This window comes from Histoplasma capsulatum, genomic scaffold, assembly GCF_000149585.1.
Source record: "Histoplasma capsulatum NAm1 scaffold_5 genomic scaffold, whole genome shotgun sequence".
NCBI lineage: Eukaryota > Fungi > Ascomycota > Eurotiomycetes > Onygenales > Ajellomycetaceae > Histoplasma > Histoplasma mississippiense.
The window spans coordinates 1452270-1469251 of NW_001813978.1; the positions used below are offsets into that span (position 1 = coordinate 1452270).

The window sequence follows — 16982 nt, forward strand, 5'->3', positions numbered from 1 at the left end:
AGGGCCGCCTGGGCAACTAGTGCCCAACACTTTTGCCTTCAATGCATAGCCGTGAATGATTGTGTAGCCCTTAAGTTTCTTTAGATATCCTCTTATTTTACTAAGACAGCAGAAATAGCCAGGATCTCCACACACAGGAGGGACCAAAGAAGCTGACTGGTGGAATTTGCAACTGAACAACAAGATACTCTCAAGATCTCTGAGATGTATTCAACTATCAGAAGATATCTGCTTACTCTAAGATATTGACATTTTCCAGTCCGATCCGCTATACATTAGTGCGGGTGCATCTGTTAGAGATTCTCAGGGATAGGGGTTCTTTTGTAAGTTTTCGCTTTAGAAAGCTATGTCTGATGTGCTGAGGCTATTTTTTTTTTTATTTCTCCAGAGAATTATATCTCAAATTATCACCAAAGCAATTGGTCATCCTCATGACATAGCAGCCACCTGAGAGCTCAACGATGTACCGAAGCAGGTGGCGATGCTTGTATGGGCCCGAGCCATTATATGAACCCACCTCAGAAAAAGCTCCCCGGGCTGGAGTACTATTTCCGGATTCTCGAGTTCTTGCTATGTGGTGATGATTTCCCAAAAGATAGACACAATAACCTACTCCATGGTGAGAACAGCTAAAAGTTCTCTGCGTCATCAGCTGGCAGTTCATTCAAATAGCCCCTTATTTGACGATTCCTCGACCCGTGTTTTCCCAACAACGAACGACAGCCCGGATGTTGAGGAAGATCTTGGATACCCAGCAACACCTGAGACCATCAAATCATTGCAAGGTGATGAAAAAGCTGCATCACTGTATGGGATTCTGGATAAGGAAGTTATGGTTGCCTCGCGCAGCCTGGCTCGGAGCTCAAAAGCGAATGCAGCATCGTATGATAAAATTTCGACGTTTCCCAAGTGAGAATCTCCTCCATCTTGCCCGCCAGATTTTGAACATGGGGTAACGCATATACATGCAATCCTGCTTGATCTACAAGATAAGCGATATGAAAGCTCTCGGCTTGAGTCAGGCTCCCGTCGATTCCCTATCAATCGAACATGAAACCATCCAAATTGAAACGGACATCCGACGTGCGGATTTCAGCAGCCAGCTAATGAAGAGTATTAGATACGACTTCGAAAATCTATGGCCTGAGAAAGGCGTTGTTGGGCATAAAAACTATTGCGGAGCCAAATTATCGTTCAAACAACAAAAGTAAGCGCTCACCGTACAGCATTGCGCGGCTCTAGCCTTTTGATATGACTAAATTTTCCAAAGCCCAAAGTTAACAATATGTTTTTTACTAGAGCCTCGATCCGAGCGCTCTGAGGGAAATACAACCTAACCTAACCTTGATAGATAACCTTGACTTGGAGTAGCGCTTCCATTGTGCGCTCGCTACTCACTTGCTTTCTGATACACCCTGAGATGTTTTCTACAGGACCAATTTTAAATTTTCGAATTTATTCTTCAAATATATTACTCTGCATCGAGCGACATTACCCTCATTCGTCCATTTGTTCGGCCCGAATCACACCAATCACAATATTTGCTCGAACGCAAGGGACCATATTTAGTTAGGACTGGGTTTCTGAATGGCTTGAGCTTTCAGCGATAGGAAAGAGCCATCTGCCTGAAAACCATGTTCACATCACTACCCAAGCCGAAGCTCTAGGGACTTTCGACTCCTCTGATGAGCAAAATGAATTGAATCTTTCCATGTACTGATGTGCTGTGAGAAAGGGCGACAGCTTTCTAATTGATGGCTGGCTACATGCCCTTTTATGTCAACAAGAATCGCTTGATCTGCTGAGCCGGCTTCTATCTGCCTGCTTTGCAACAGTCTCTTGTTCTTCAGAAGGACTTGTTTTACGGAAGCATCAGTCCAAATATCAATTCATCTCTCTGGTTCTATTCATTTTTGCCCCCGTGCAAAAAATGTATTTATTATACGTTCATGAATAAGGCCCCTTCCGATTCAACAGTCACAGGGGTCAAGGTTGAAGGTGGACGTGACTACCAAATCAAATATGCCGCCGAATTAGTGAAGAGCATTTGGTGTTTAGATGCAGTCACCTACTCTCATATCTGCTCCTTCGCCTACATTTCTTTGGGAGTTATCAGGCAATGAACTCGGGCTTCAATTGTGACGAAGGTACTGATCTGATGATTCTGATCCGGAGACTTGTGTGAACTAGCCTCATCATGAAGCAAGTTTATGAATCCCATGTCTTCTTTTGAAAGTCTCTTTTATCCTCAGTCTAACAAATAACCTTTCCTAGCCGTTTCAATAAAGGCATCGCTCCGCTACTTGCAGTGCTATTTCATCAGTTTCGGAGGAAACCACTGAATCAAAGCATTGTACGGCTCGTGGTTTTTTCGCAAAGGAGTGCCATATCTTCATACCTGGAATCAAAAAGATCCCAACAATACTTGAGGAAGTCATTCTGCAATGATCGCCACTGTTCGGGGGCAAGTGAAGAGGATTAAACTCTCTCAGTTGAATATGGTCTACAACTCTTTACAGAAAACAAATCTCTATCATTTTCAGTAACCGCCATGTCATTTGGTTTTCAGCTGACTGGAATGCTTGTGAAATGTGTATGTGTGGCGAGTTCCACTGTATGCCTGAAAATGTGTTTCCCAAGAGGCTGTGCAGCACGGAGTCTTTATCTTCTTACATATGGATTCCGTAAGTGTGAACTTTTTGTACTTCATCTTTTTATGAGAATGGGATTCATCTCACACATTCCAACACATGCATAATTCCAGGGGAAATTTTTCAAATTGTTGGGGATTTAGATCGGTCCATCCCCTCCACTCCCAGGATAGTGCTGGTGGTTGATCGAGCTCTTTTGCCCCACTGGTCTGACACAAGTTTTGTTACATATATATATCAGCCGTGCATTCGCCAGGAAAGAAAATCACTGAACAAAATGAAAGCACTAAGACATGAACCAGGCAGTTGACAGCCATCATTGTTGACAGGCAAAAAGACAGGGGATCAGGATTATTCCACGTCAGAGCCACCACCAAACACTATATAGGGGGGAAAAGAAAGAAAGAAAATACAGGTTTTCCACGCCGCAGTTGACGAGCGAAAAACAAGAATCCAGATTTGGCATTTCTGATGCCAGGATGTAACTGGAGACTGACTTCATGTGAGAAAGAAAGGGCCGAACCCAGTCCGCAGCGCCACTAACCCCAACCCCCGCGACTGTCTCGAACTTTGAACAAGGATCCGCTTCTAGTTTTGGGGAGAATTTCCGAGTGATAAATGTAGTCGATAGCAAGAGCAATAAATAGGAATAACTAGCTAGCACACATGCACAGTATTATCCCGTGGATGTTATTTTCTCCAAGGTGGGGTGCGACACCTGAGGGCATGGCATTGTCGGGCCAACATTTTCCGGAAAAGATATTTATTGTTGGTAGTACATACATAGTAGCGATGGAGAGGACAACGGAGGAAAAATCACATAGGAATATAAGGTGGCTGAGCCTATTGTTGCTGTTGTTATTACTACATGAATGGTGGGCTGGGTTATATATATACAGTAAATGTATATTTAACTAAGGGTTACAGTGCTACTCGGGAATAAACAACCCCCCCCTATGACCTTTAGTTAGACACGGGCTTTAAAAAGAGAGGGATATATTTTCTCAAAGAGCCATCTCTTCCTGTGCTAGCCAGCTACCTACATCCGATGTTGTTTATGAAACAGTCATCATTCACAAATAGAAGCAACTGAAAAACAGGAAAGAGGCACAACGGCGCGGAAAGATATCTCTGGCCTAGCTATTTTTAAGAGCAGTGTACACCGCCACGAGCACATCCATCTGTCATTTGTTTCCCTGATTTTAATGCTCTCTCTCTCTCTCTCTCTCTCTCTCTCTCTCTCTCTCTCCTTGAGGGATCCATTGATTGGGCTTCATTATTGCTGTTTGTCAAAGACACTGCAAATCCTTGGCTGATGCTTTATCAGGATAAGCAACCCCACCAATAATATGGGCTGTGCGTACTTAGGAGAACTTTGCATTCTGACGCCGACCTTGGGACCCGATGATGTAAAAGCCTTCTTGATCGCCCACCTGGTTGGCAGTGGCACCTGCGGCACGCAGAACATCCCATCTCAACAACAAACTCGTGCCTGCAGCAAAGAGCACGTCCGCCAACCAATGTTGTACGCAGTATAGCCAGGTACTTCCCTTCTGTGCAATCATCAATCATCCCAATGACGTCCACCAACCAAACCAACTTCCCCCCAACTCAATTCGCGCCTTCTGCCAATGAGAACAATTTCCCTTTCTCCTGGCCCAACCAACGATCTGAACTGAATTTCCCGCGGAGGGGAAGCGCGCCCGCCCTAATGTAGGTACAGCACAACTTCGCAGCAAGTGGTCGTCGTCATCGGGTACAAACCAGGGCGAGGAGGGGAGACCACTTTGGCTGCGTCCACATCTTTCTTCAACGTACAAGGGTGTTGGCGTGTGGCGTGTGGCGTGTGGCGTGTAGCTCCACCGGATTTTCTTTTCTTTTTCTCCCTCCTCTCTCTCTCTTTCTTTCTTTCTTTCTTTGTTTTCCCAGAGGCTGCGGGAAGAGGCTTCGTCAGGCAACCCATCGTCACCGTCATTGTCGTTGTCGGTCGGTTACTGGTTTCGGCTGTATGCCAAAAGGGTAAAACGTCCTCCCTCGTAAGGCATGAGTTGGTCCTCTCTTCCGTCTGCGCTGAGTTGTTTGCCTGTTGTTTGCGGCCAACTGGCAACTTACATCTGATCCATCTGATCATCATCGCCCATCCTGCAAGCCAGGACCCCAAAAAAAAAAAAAAAAAAAAAAAAAAAAAAAAAAAAAGAGAGAGAGAGAGAGAGAGCGCAGCTTATTCCAATTCGCTGCTGATATAAAATTTTTGCATGTTTCGGAGCATTTCGACCCGAAAGTTCGCCTCCGTATCAATCAAGGCCACAGTGTGGGTTGCCGTGCTTCCTAGTGGTTAGCGCTGAGTACTACGGTAGTCGGCGGATGGATGAGATGGCTGTGGCAAATTCGAAAATCTCAGGAGGCAAAGACATTCCTCCCTCCATCCCATCATCCCGATGATAAATGCAAGGTTTCGGACTGGGGAAACTCTAAATGAGAGACGTCTCAAAAATGAGAAAAAGGGTCAAGTCAGCAAGAGGTGGCCTGCAGTGGGGTCACTCCGTCTCTGAAGAGATCTGCATGACAGTCAAGCTGGCGAAGATGTGTGAATTCTCGAGGTGGTTCTTCAGTTGTTCAACGACAGAAGTTGTCCCGCCCATTCATTACAGATCTGTACATCTGTACATCGCAGTTAGTTTGAAACGTTAGTCGGCTTTTTTGTGAATCTTGGCCTTAGGCGGGGCGGAAGATATTGCTCAAAGCGGTCTTGAAACTCCGTGTAACTGTCCACAAATTGTCAGCTACACTTGTCACAGGCTGTAAAGGGAAGTATTATTAGTAATATAATCTGTACATACAATGCATTTTAGAGTTCAGAATGGTTTGAGCTTGGGCCCACTCTTTTTTAAAGCAACGCTTCGTACGCACGCGTTTCGTACGTAAGTACGTAATCTATCGTTCAAACCAAATACGATAAAATACAGCATGATATCTCACAACTGATGACTTATATACAACTGTATAGCATTAGTAGATTGTTTATAACTTCTTCTTGTTAAATAAATGTTCATTTTTAGCTTACTTTGAACAATAGTTAGTAGTAGTTACAACCCAAAAATGGCATGATATATTACAACGAATTTGGTATATATCTTAGCAAAACTTTGCATTTAGAAATACATACATGTAAAATATCTTATCAGATTAAATCTTAAAAAGGTCCCATATCGTGCTGTATTCTATCATATTATCTTCAAAACAGGCAGAGTCCGTGACAAGCCAGATCAGATCAGAAACCCCAGCTTTTCCCGCTATAACGATGGAATGAAACTCCTTTTTTGGTCGCTACAAAAAGATGTTGCTGCTCCTTTAGGATTTTTCTTTTCTCCCACTCTAACTAAAATCCACTTCCTTTCCTCTCATATTGTAAAATTCAAATCGCAAGTTCGAGAACGCGTTCAAACAAACAACAAACTGTTCAAACGCGCATTACTTACTAATCTGTACCTTGTTGTTGGCTAACTATTGGGAATGGGTGTGTTTTTGTGGGACGTCTCAGTCGTTGTGAGGCAAATATGTGCGGTGCGCTAGTCCGTGATAGGCAGCCTAGGGCCAACAGTTTTAGATGGGCCCCGAAACACACGCCGAACAGTGGTTCGAGTGGAACATTATGGAGAAAAAGGGAGGAAAACTATTTTTGGAGGAGGTCTGGCTCTGGATCCGTTGATTGAATTACGAATCCACAACAACCCCCACCCCCCTTCCCTATTGCGTTTTCCTTTGGCCTTCCATCTTCTATTTCTTTGTCCCATTCCGACTTTGCGTGGGCCCTCACAGTTGTTTCCATTTGCATTCGAGAAAAAACGGGTGATGAAGAAGTAAAGAACGAGCGTACTCCGTAGTTAGTAATTAAAGCAATGGGAACGGGAACGGGAACGGGAACCTGTGACGACGGATTGGTTGATTAATATTATTATCATGCCTCCTTTCACCCCTGGCGATTAAATTACCTTTTTCTCCTCTGATTGCCGTCGGGCTGCGGATGTACGCTGTAAGCTTGGGGAGGGAGAGATGGGGATCGTGAGACTTGATTCCCTTGTTCATGCAGGAAGAAATTTGCAGAATTCGTTCGCAAGTGCAGGATGCATAAAGCAAGCTTTTTTTTTTTTTTCTTGGAGATACCTACGTGTTTATCGTTGAAGAGTTTATTTTTTATTTTTTTATTTTTTTATTTTTATTTTTATTTTTATTTTATTTTATTTTATTTTATTTTATTTTTTTTTAGTTTCTGGCAAAGCACGTATGCAGAAAAAAAAAAAAAAAAAGCTTACGATGTAGGATCCAGAATCATCCGCATTATTGTTGTTTTGTGAGAAATATGTTCAAATAATAGCGGGGTTTTTTCCCTCTCTTCTTTTTTTCTTCTCTTTTCAGTTCTTTTTGATTCGATCCAATAGACTTGGCGATTTATCTGCCCGTCCCCCCCCCCCCCCCCTTTTGCTTTCCTTGATCGGATGGAATAGTTCGCGCACGGGCTGTTCGATTTACGGATAGTTATTTATTTATTTATTGGCCTAGCCTCTGCTATTATTGAAATGTGACCATCGATGTGCACAACAGATCTTGCAAGTATTTTAAATTAGTTAACTAACTGTTCTTATGTTGTCCGATGTGTCAGCCTTCTTGAAGAAGTGACGGGTATATAAATATCCCTCTCCTAGTGTCAATACAAATAGAATTATCATGGTTGCTGATGTGGTTTGTTACATATATGTATATATATATATAGAAGATAGAGACAGAGATATATATATATCCTGGTAATAAGCAATACCTTAATGTTCCGAAATACCACAACACAGAGTACCTGTGCAATGGGTCTTTCCAGGGTGAATCCAGAACCGATCCACCAGGGCTGCTCGGGGTGTTATTGGCCGACGTGACGATCCCGCTGCGCCGTGAGTCGTGGGTGGACCAGCTCGTCAGGGACAAGCCCTGGAGGCTGGAGGATTGGACGACAGGAAAGGGAGACTGAACCACGTGACCTCAGCCAATCTCATTGATTTGCAAACTACTCCGTAGTATTCCTTATTTAGTTACCCAAGGGGGGCAAAAATAAACAGCAACCTTCGCACTTCCAACTGGTATTGAATGACGCGGCAAAATACAAGAAAATCTGCTTTCTGCTGTGGTATACTTATCGCTGCACAGGGGCAGATATTGAAGCAGAAGCCTTAACAAAAAGGCATATATAAAAAGCATAAGCATAACCTTGAATTCGAGTTGTTACCTGGGTGTTGTGCTGCCCGTCAAATCTAGTGGTACGGTGAAAGTCAATTAGGCCAAAGAAGCGGGGGATGTTTATCAGCTGGTCTCCAGGTCCCAGGGTATGGAATTGGTAACTTTGAAAGTCAAACAAATATGGAGTTTGAGACTTTGCCCTGAAAGGCACAGGGTAAACATACGACGGACCGGGGAAGGCCACTGATTGCAACTGGCGGCTGTACGCTGTACTGTGTAGTGAAGATTTTGCAGTAGCCATACAGCTAAGAGGGTCGGTAATGGATGGTTTATTTGGATGGTACCTCTTGGCCTGGACAGTATATAGCGTACAGTGTAAGTCCTAATACAGCAGCGGAACAGGGGAGATAACCGCAGAACCTGGTTGGGCTGTTCCCTGGCCGGTACCTGGTATGCCAGACGCCTGTTTGGGACCGGTGGCTGGGCAACTGTGGACTGTGTGTGGACTCTGTGCGTGGATATGCATCCGGCGACCACCGACCGACCACACACAGGCCAAAACCCTTGCTCGGCCGTTGGCTGTCTCTTGTTTCGTCCTTGGTGTCTCTGCTCCCTGCCCTTTTCCCTTCCCGCGTCTCACTGTCACGGCCAACTTTTTGCTCACCCGTCCGCCTACTCTGCCCACTCTCCTTTGCCCGCTCCTTGCCCTTTTCCCTCCTTCTGCTGGCTGCTCCCTTTTGCGCTTTTCTTTTTTTTCTTCTTCTTCCCTTTTTTTTGTTTTTTTGTTTTTTTGTTTTTTTTTTTTTTTTTTTTTGTTTTTGCTCGTACGCCGTACTTCCAACACTCGTTTTTCCTGTCCTTCTCCTCCTCCCCTCCAGTTCCTTTGCCCTCGCACTCGTTACAAAGGTCAAAGCACAGCTGGGAGGACGAGGGAGTAGAAGAATAGTCATCCAGGTCCTTCGTCCAGCCAGGTACCACGCTTGGTAGCAAATAGGCAGTTGGCTGTGTACCCGTGTGTTGTGTCTGGCGTCGTTGTCCGTCGAGATCTCTCCATTTTCCTGCTGCTGTTTCTCCTCTCGTTTCGGCACTATTGGCTGAGTAACCGCAGCACTCGGCCCCTTCGCTCGTCGCTCGTTTCACAACAACAGGAACAGGAGTACAATTTCTTTTTCTTCTTCTCGCCTCGCCTCTCGTCGCCTTTCTCCTTCACCTTCTTCCTATCTCTCCCGCTTCCTCTTCTGCTTCCTCCTCTGCTTCCTCCCTTTTCCCCTTTCCTCTTTCCCCCTTGAGTCCGCGATCCGCTCTTCCCACTCCCACTCTCTGTCTCTCAATTCCCGTCTCCCTTGGTCGGACACGGTGGAGAGGCTCTCCCGAGGTCGAGTTTGGCGGCCTAGAAGAGCCGTCATTGTCGTCATTGTCGTCCTCGTCCTCTTGCTCCCTTTGTTGGTGTGCGTGTAGACCACCATCCCAACCAACCTGCTCGCTCGCTTTTTACCCTCCCAACACCAGCTGGAGGCTGCTTCGACCGCCGATAATCAACTCCATCTTCGGTCCCCACGTTGATCGAGCAAAGAAAATTTACGACTATTCTCTAATTGTCTTTGTTTTGGGGTTGCCAACCTACCTTCGTTTGTTTGCATATATACTCGTGTGTGCTTGCTCGTGGCCCCGTCGACAATCGACCGAATATTTACGCAGCGACTGTTTTCCAAGCAATAATAGACCTCCCTTTGTTTATTCTTTTTTTTTTTTTTTTTTTTTTTTTTTTTTTTTTTTTTTTTTTTTTTAATCCCGTTCATCGACCGGATTCCCCCTTTTCCATATATTTCAAAGTTAATTAATGGTTGCGATATAGTGTAAGTCGAGTCGTTCTTTCCTCTCCTCCAGGGGGAATTGGTGGTGGTGTTGTTTGGGAGTCGTGATTACTACTTCTGGATGGAGACATCTCTGTTATAATAAGAATAGTTGCTGACATGATGTCCCATGGATATTTCCGACGCTGCAGCTGAGACACATTCATCATTATACGTCGAATCGATCATGTCGGCCCCACAGCAAGGTGGGCCTCCCCATGGGTATGGTGATGGCTATGGTCAATACCCCCAAGGCGATTCCCACTACCAGGACGGGTACTACGACCAGAATGATTATTCACAACATGATGGGTACTATGACAACAACCAGGGATAGTGAGTCTCCTTTCCTTTGCCAATGACATCGTTCCGGAACAATTGCTGACATTAGGTAAAACTTCTATTATCCTTCGTTAATAGCTACGGGGACAACCAATATCCGCAACAGGATGGTTATTACGATAACCAGCAGGGTTATGACGATGAGTACTACAACGATCAGTACTACGATCAGGGCACTGCGGGCTACAACAATGGACCGCAGTCGGGACGTCGCAGGGGCCATGATTCTGAAGAAGATTCGGAAACCTTCAGTGACTTCACTATGAAATCCGAGACTGCCCGTGCTGCGGATATGGACTACTATGGTCGTGGTGACGAGCAGTACAACAGCTACAGCGAAAGTCATATGGGCGGCCGTGGATACCGTCCTCCTTCCTCACAAATCTCCTACGGTGCAAACAGGTCCTCTGGTGCCTCTACCCCCGTCTATGGACCCGACTACGGTAACGCTCTCCCTGTCGGCCAACGCTCCCGGGAACCATACCCCGCCTGGACTTCTGATGCGCAAATCCCCCTCTCCAAGGAGGAGATCGAGGACATCTTCTTGGACCTGGTCAATAAATTCGGCTTTCAACGCGATAGCATGCGGAACATGTACGACCATTTCATGACCTTGCTTGATTCCAGGGCGTCCCGCTTGACTCCCAACCAGGCTCTTCTATCGCTTCATGCAGACTACATTGGGGGCGATAATGCGAACTATCGCCGTTGGTATTTTGCTGCTCATCTCGATTTGGATGATGCCGTGGGATTTGCCAACATGAATTTAGGCAAGGCAAATCGTAAAACTAGAAAAGCCCGCAAAGCAGCCAAGAAAGCCGCAGCCAATGATCCAAAGAATGAAGAACAAGCTCTGGCGGATCTAGAAGGGGACAACAGCTTAGAGGCTGCAGAGTATCGCTGGAAAACTCGCATGAATCGCATGTCCCAGCATGAGCGCGCCCGTCAAATCGCATTATATCTATTGTGCTGGGGTGAAGCCAACCAAGTCCGATTCATGCCCGAAGCCCTCTGCTTCATTTTCAAATGTGCTGACGACTACTACCACTCGCCTGAATGCCAAAATCGTGTTGAGCCTGTTGAGGAATTCACTTACCTCAACAATATCATCACCCCGCTGTACCAGTACTGCCGCGACCAAGGATATGAAATTTTTGATGGCAAGTACGTCCGGCGGGAAAAGGATCACAACAAGATCATCGGTTACGATGATATCAACCAGCTCTTCTGGTACCCTGAAGGAATCGAGCGGATTGTGATGAACGACAAATCCCGCATCGTGGACATCCCGCCCGCTGATCGATACCAGAAACTCAAAGAGGTCAACTGGAAAAAGGTGTTTTTCAAGACCTACAAGGAAACCCGATCCTGGTTCCATATGATGGTGAACTTCAACCGTATTTGGGTCATCCACGTCGGTTCCTTCTGGTTTTACACCGCCTTCAACTCCCCGACTCTCTACACTAGGGACTACAGACAGCGAGAAAACAATCCACCCACTGCTGCTGCGAGGTGGACCGCTACCGGCTTGGGTGGTGCCGTGGCCACCTTCATCATGATATTTGCAACAATTTGCGAATGGTGCTACGTTCCTCGCGCTTGGGCTGGTGCGCAGCACTTGACCAAACGGCTTCTCTTCCTCATTGGAATTTTCTGCATCAACATCGGTCCTGCAGTTTTCGTTTTTGGGGTTAATCAAGACCATCCGGCTGCCCACGCTCTGGGAATCGTGTCCTTCTTTGTCAATCTGCTAACATTCTTCTTCTTCGCCATTATGCCACTGGGGGGGCTTTTTGGAAGCTATCTTAGAAAGAACTCTCGCCAATACGTCGCTAGCCAAACCTTCACAGCCAGCTACCCCAGGCTTCGGGGAAACGATATGTGGATGTCATATGGCCTCTGGACTTGTGTCTTCGGTGCTAAACTTGCCGAGTCTTATTTTTTCTTGACTCTCTCTTTCCGTGACCCGATCCGGATTTTGTCGCAGATGAAGATTCACCAGTGCGCGGGTGATAAAATTTTTGGTCCCTCTGCCGATATGCTCTGCAAGCAGCAGCCAAGGATTCTACTGGGCCTCATGTTCTTCACGGATCTCAGTTTGTTCTTCCTTGATACCTATCTATGGTATATTATTCTGAACGCTGTCTTTTCGGTCGCCCGCTCATTCTATCTCGGTGTATCTATCTGGACTCCTTGGAGAAACATTTTCTCCCGCTTACCGAAGCGAATTTACTCCAAGGTCCTTGCGACTACCGACATGGAAATTAAATACAAGCCAAAGGTCCTTATTTCACAGGTTTGGAACGCAATTGTTATCTCGATGTACCGAGAACATTTGCTGGCGATCGATCATGTTCAAAAGCTTCTCTACCACCAGGTCCCCTCGGAACAAGAAGGAAAACGGACACTGCGAGCTCCTACATTCTTTGTATCGCAAGAAGACCATTCCTTCAAGACGGAATTCTTCCCCACTCAGAGTGAGGCTGAACGCCGTATCTCCTTCTTTGCCCAGTCCCTTTCAACACCGATTCCTGAGCCGGTTCCAGTTGACAACATGCCTACATTCACCGTCCTTATTCCTCACTACAGCGAAAAGATACTCCTGTCTCTGCGTGAAATCATTCGTGAAGATGAGCCCTACTCCCGTGTGACGCTCCTTGAGTACCTGAAGCAACTGCACCCGCATGAATGGGATTGCTTTGTCAAAGACACGAAAATCTTGGCTGATGAAACTTCTCAATTTAACGGCGACGAGAAAAGTGAAAAGGACGCGGCCAAAACTAAAATCGATGACCTGCCATTCTATTGCATTGGCTTCAAATCAGCCGCACCCGAGTACACTCTTCGGACTCGTATTTGGGCTTCGCTTCGTTCTCAAACCTTGTACCGTACCATTTCTGGCTTCATGAACTATAGCCGCGCCATAAAGCTGCTGTACCGTGTGGAAAACCCCGAGGTCGTTCAAATGTTTGGTGGCAATTCAGAGAAGCTCGAACGCGAATTGGAAAGGATGGCTCGTCGCAAGTTCAGAATCGTGGTTTCTATGCAGCGGTTCGCGAAATTCAACAAGGAAGAACGAGAAAATACGGAGTTCTTGCTCAGAGCTTACCCAGATCTTCAAATTGCCTACTTGGACGAGGAACCACCTGCTAACGAGGGTGAGGAGCCCAGATTGTATTCTGCCCTGATCGATGGCCATTCCGAGATCATGGAGAATGGACTACGCCGCCCCAAGTTTCGAATTCAGCTCTCCGGTAATCCGATTCTTGGTGATGGAAAATCCGATAATCAGAACCATGCGATAATTTTCTACCGTGGCGAATATATCCAGCTCATTGACGCTAACCAGGATAACTATCTGGAAGAATGTCTGAAGATCCGCAGTGTTCTGGCCGAATTTGAAGAGATGAATCCTGAGAATGTTTCGCCATATGTCCCCGGAGTCCCTCCCCCGAAAACCACACCGGTTGCAATCCTTGGTGCCCGTGAATACATCTTTTCGGAGAACATTGGTATCCTTGGTGACGTTGCTGCAGGGAAGGAACAGACTTTCGGTACGCTCTTTGCTCGAACACTGGCTCAAATTGGTGGCAAGCTTCACTACGGTCATCCTGATTTCCTCAACGGCATATTTATGACTACACGAGGTGGCGTTTCCAAAGCACAAAAGGGCCTCCATCTGAATGAGGATATCTATGCTGGTATGAATGCACTTCTCCGTGGTGGCCGCATTAAACATTGCGAATACTATCAGTGCGGAAAGGGTCGTGATCTTGGCTTTGGCTCAGTTCTCAACTTCACCACTAAGATCGGTACTGGTATGGGAGAGCAGATGCTGTCTCGAGAGTATTACTATTTGGGTACCCAACTACCTCTTGATCGCTTCTTGTCGTTTTACTACGCACATCCTGGCTTCCATATCAACAATCTCTTTATTATGCTTTCCGTGCAGATGTTCATGATTTGCATGATTAATCTTGGCTCCCTCCGCAACCAAACCATTCCCTGTATCGTGAAAAAGGGAGTTCCAATCACCGATGCCCTTTTGCCTACCGGATGCGCTGATACCGATCCGATCACGGACTGGGTTAACCGTTGTATTGCTTCCATTTGCATCGTGTTCTTGCTCTCTTTCTTCCCGCTGGTGGTTCAAGAACTTACGGAGAGAGGAGCCTGGCGTGCGGTTACCCGTCTCGCCAAGCACTTTGGATCGCTATCTCCTTTCTTCGAAGTGTTCGTCTGCCAGATCTACGCAAACTCGTTGCATAACAATTTGTCATTCGGAGGTGCTAGATATATCGGTACCGGTCGTGGCTTTGCGACTGCTCGTATTCCGTTCGGTGTACTCTACTCTCGTTTCGCTGGCCCATCCATTTACTTTGGCGCTAGGTCGTTGATGATGCTGCTGTTTGCAACGCTCACTGTTTGGTCTGCGTGGTTTCTCTGGTTCTGGGCTTCAATTCTTGCCCTTTGCATTTCACCATTTTTGTTTAATCCTCATCAGTTCGCCTGGAACGACTTCTTCATCGATTACCGTGACTACCTGCGATGGCTCTCTCGTGGAAATTCTCGTTCCCATGCCTCTTCATGGATTGCCTTCTGCCGACTTTCTCGTACTCGGATAACTGGTTATAAACGCAAAGTCCTTGGGTCTCCTTCAGAGAAACTGTCTGGCGATGCTCCACGAGCACAGCTTACCAATATTTTCTTCAGCGAAATTATTGGGCCTCTTGTCCTTGTGGTCGTTACCCTCATTCCGTATCTTTTCATCAATGCTCAGACTGGAGTCGATGACGCAAAGCCTACTAGTTCTCTAATCCGACTCGCCATTGTAGCCTTTGCACCCATTGCCATCAATGCCGGTTGCCTTGCTGTTCTTTTCGCAATGGCTTGCTGTATGGGTCCCGTATTGAGCATGTGCTGCAAGAAGTTTGGCTCTGTGCTAGCAGCTATCGCCCACGGCGTCGCTGTTGTTATGCTCCTGGCCTTCTTTGAAGTTATGTTCTTCCTGGAAGGATGGGTGTTCGCCAAAGCACTTATCGGAATGGTTGCGGTCGTCGCCATCCAGAGATTCGTGTACAAATTGATCATCTCCCTTGCCCTGACCCGAGAATTCCGCCATGACACCTCGAACGTCGCGTGGTGGACTGGTAAGTGGTACAGCATGGGTTGGCACTCAATGTCTCAACCAGGACGTGAGTTCCTTTGCAAGATCACGGAACTTGGAATGTTCGCCGCGGATTTCATCCTTGGCCACGTGCTTTTGTTCTTCATGCTGCCACCACTCTGTATCCCGTATGTCGACAAGGGCCACTCTGTAATGCTCTTCTGGCTTCGCCCAAGGTATGTTTCCTGTATCAAAGAAAATTCAAGAATAAAAGAAAAGAAAAAGAAAACTAATCATGAACCTGTAGTCGCCAAATCCGCCCTCCAATCTATTCACTGAAGCAATCCAAGCTACGGAAGAGAAGAGTCATCCGCTTTGCCATCCTCTACTTTGTCATGCTCGTTATTTTCCTTGCTCTTATCATCGGACCTGTGGTTGCCGGTCCCCACATAGGAACATTTTCGCTCCCAGGCTTCATAGAAAACATGAACTTACTTCAACCAACCGGCCAAGACAATAACGATACCACCTCGATCCCAACTGGGGGACCTAAGAACGAACGGCCTGCAAATAATGTCCGGATGGCTCGGTTATTTTAATGAAGTCTTTTAAGGAAGTCCATGGGAGATAAAATGGATGCCAGCAAAATGAACTGGCACGAGCATATTTTTGAGGCGTTTTTTTATTCATAAATTTCTCTCACTTTGATATTACAAAGTCCTCAGAAGATGTCCCGAATGTATTGTACAGTACACCAGAAATTTACATGGGCTGAAATGGGCATGCATGGCAAGGGGATTGGGGTTTACGATTGCGTGGTTTCCTTTTTTTCTTTATTTTTTCTCCTGTTTCTCTCTCTCTCTCTCTTTCTTTGTGTTTTTGCTCTCTCTCATGGTTCTGATTAGACCTGAAGATGAAGCTTAGTCTTGCAAATTGGCTTTTAGGCACATTTCTGCTGTTCTGTGTTTCCTTTACATACTCGCTATTAATGACACTTGTTTTTTTCCGTTGTTTTTGTAAATTCTTTGCTGTGGTACTCTTCTCTTTTTCTTTTTAATGATTTGATTTGAGATATACTTGCTGCGTAGTTGAACTTCTTTTTTTATTTTTTAAATTTTCTAACTTTTTTTCATTTCTCCTGTTTCTTTTGTTCTTGCTCTTTTAAATTATACTCATCAGATACTAGCAGAGAAACCCCTTATAGTTCTATTTCTTTTGTTTTCTTTGCAGATTAAATTAATCAGCGATGTATGTAACGTTACATTAGGGATGCTAAGCTGTAGAATGTTGTGAATGATTTTTTGCTGATATCGGTTGTCTTTAATTTTCATCTATGAAAACTCCGTGATCACGTGACTGGTTCCTTCAGGAGGAAAAAAATAACAAATCGGGTTGGTGAGAAACCAGCGACTTCGCATCCAAGTCAAGCCCCTTGAGATCTTCTGCACATTTTCCCCTACGTGCCCGAATCCAATTCCATTCATCTCCTTTTCTCCTCTCTCTTCTCTTCTTCAAATTCCCGCCTTTTTTTATCTACCAGTACCTCGATACCTAATATTTAATTGTCTCATTGGCCCTCCCGGCGCGTGCCTTTGGATACCGAAAAGCCCTCGGAGCAACACCCCCTATTCCCACCCCCGCACGAATGAGCGAATGCACACACACGCATAGCTAGATATATATACATACATACATAATACATAGACAGAGAGAAAGAGAAGAGAGAGAGAGAGAGAGAGAGAGAGAGAGAGAACGAAAAGGGATACCATGGACCTGCACGAAACTCAGCGTCTGGGTCCTCGAGTA

The 16982-nt window shown here is 45.8% G+C and overlaps 4 protein-coding genes across 4 annotated transcripts in view; all 4 read left to right on the forward strand.

The window, feature by feature from the left end:
- Positions 1-4000: 4000 nt before the first annotated feature.
- Positions 4001-5093, forward strand: HCAG_05287 (predicted protein; the record flags this gene model as incomplete). Its single annotated transcript, XM_001539770.1, has 3 exons — positions 4001-4176; positions 4369-4698; positions 4934-5093. The coding sequence occupies 3 exons, from the start codon at positions 4001-4003 to the stop codon at positions 5091-5093; spliced, it is 666 nt and encodes a 221-aa protein (XP_001539820.1).
- A 2283-nt stretch (positions 5094-7376) lies between these two features.
- HCAG_05288 (predicted protein) lies at positions 7377-7668 on the forward strand (the record flags this gene model as incomplete). Its single annotated transcript, XM_001539771.1, has 2 exons — positions 7377-7391; positions 7423-7668. 2 exons carry the CDS (start codon positions 7377-7379, stop codon positions 7666-7668), a joined length of 261 nt encoding a protein of 86 aa, XP_001539821.1.
- Positions 7669-9914: 2246 nt separating this feature from the next.
- HCAG_05289 (1,3-beta-glucan synthase component GLS1) lies at positions 9915-15775 on the forward strand (the record flags this gene model as incomplete). The annotated part of the gene is made up of 3 exons (XM_001539772.1): positions 9915-10063; positions 10148-15412; positions 15484-15775. The coding sequence occupies 3 exons, from the start codon at positions 9915-9917 to the stop codon at positions 15773-15775; spliced, it is 5706 nt and encodes a 1901-aa protein (XP_001539822.1).
- A 1168-nt stretch (positions 15776-16943) lies between these two features.
- The window catches only part of HCAG_05290 (hypothetical protein), a gene marked incomplete at both ends in the record, with an annotated part of 2861 nt that continues 2822 nt past the window's right edge, over positions 16944-16982 (forward strand). Inside the window, one exon of the mRNA XM_001539773.1 lies at positions 16944-16979. Coding sequence (XP_001539823.1) covers positions 16944-16979 — 36 coding nt within the window. The remainder of the gene's footprint in view (positions 16980-16982) is intronic.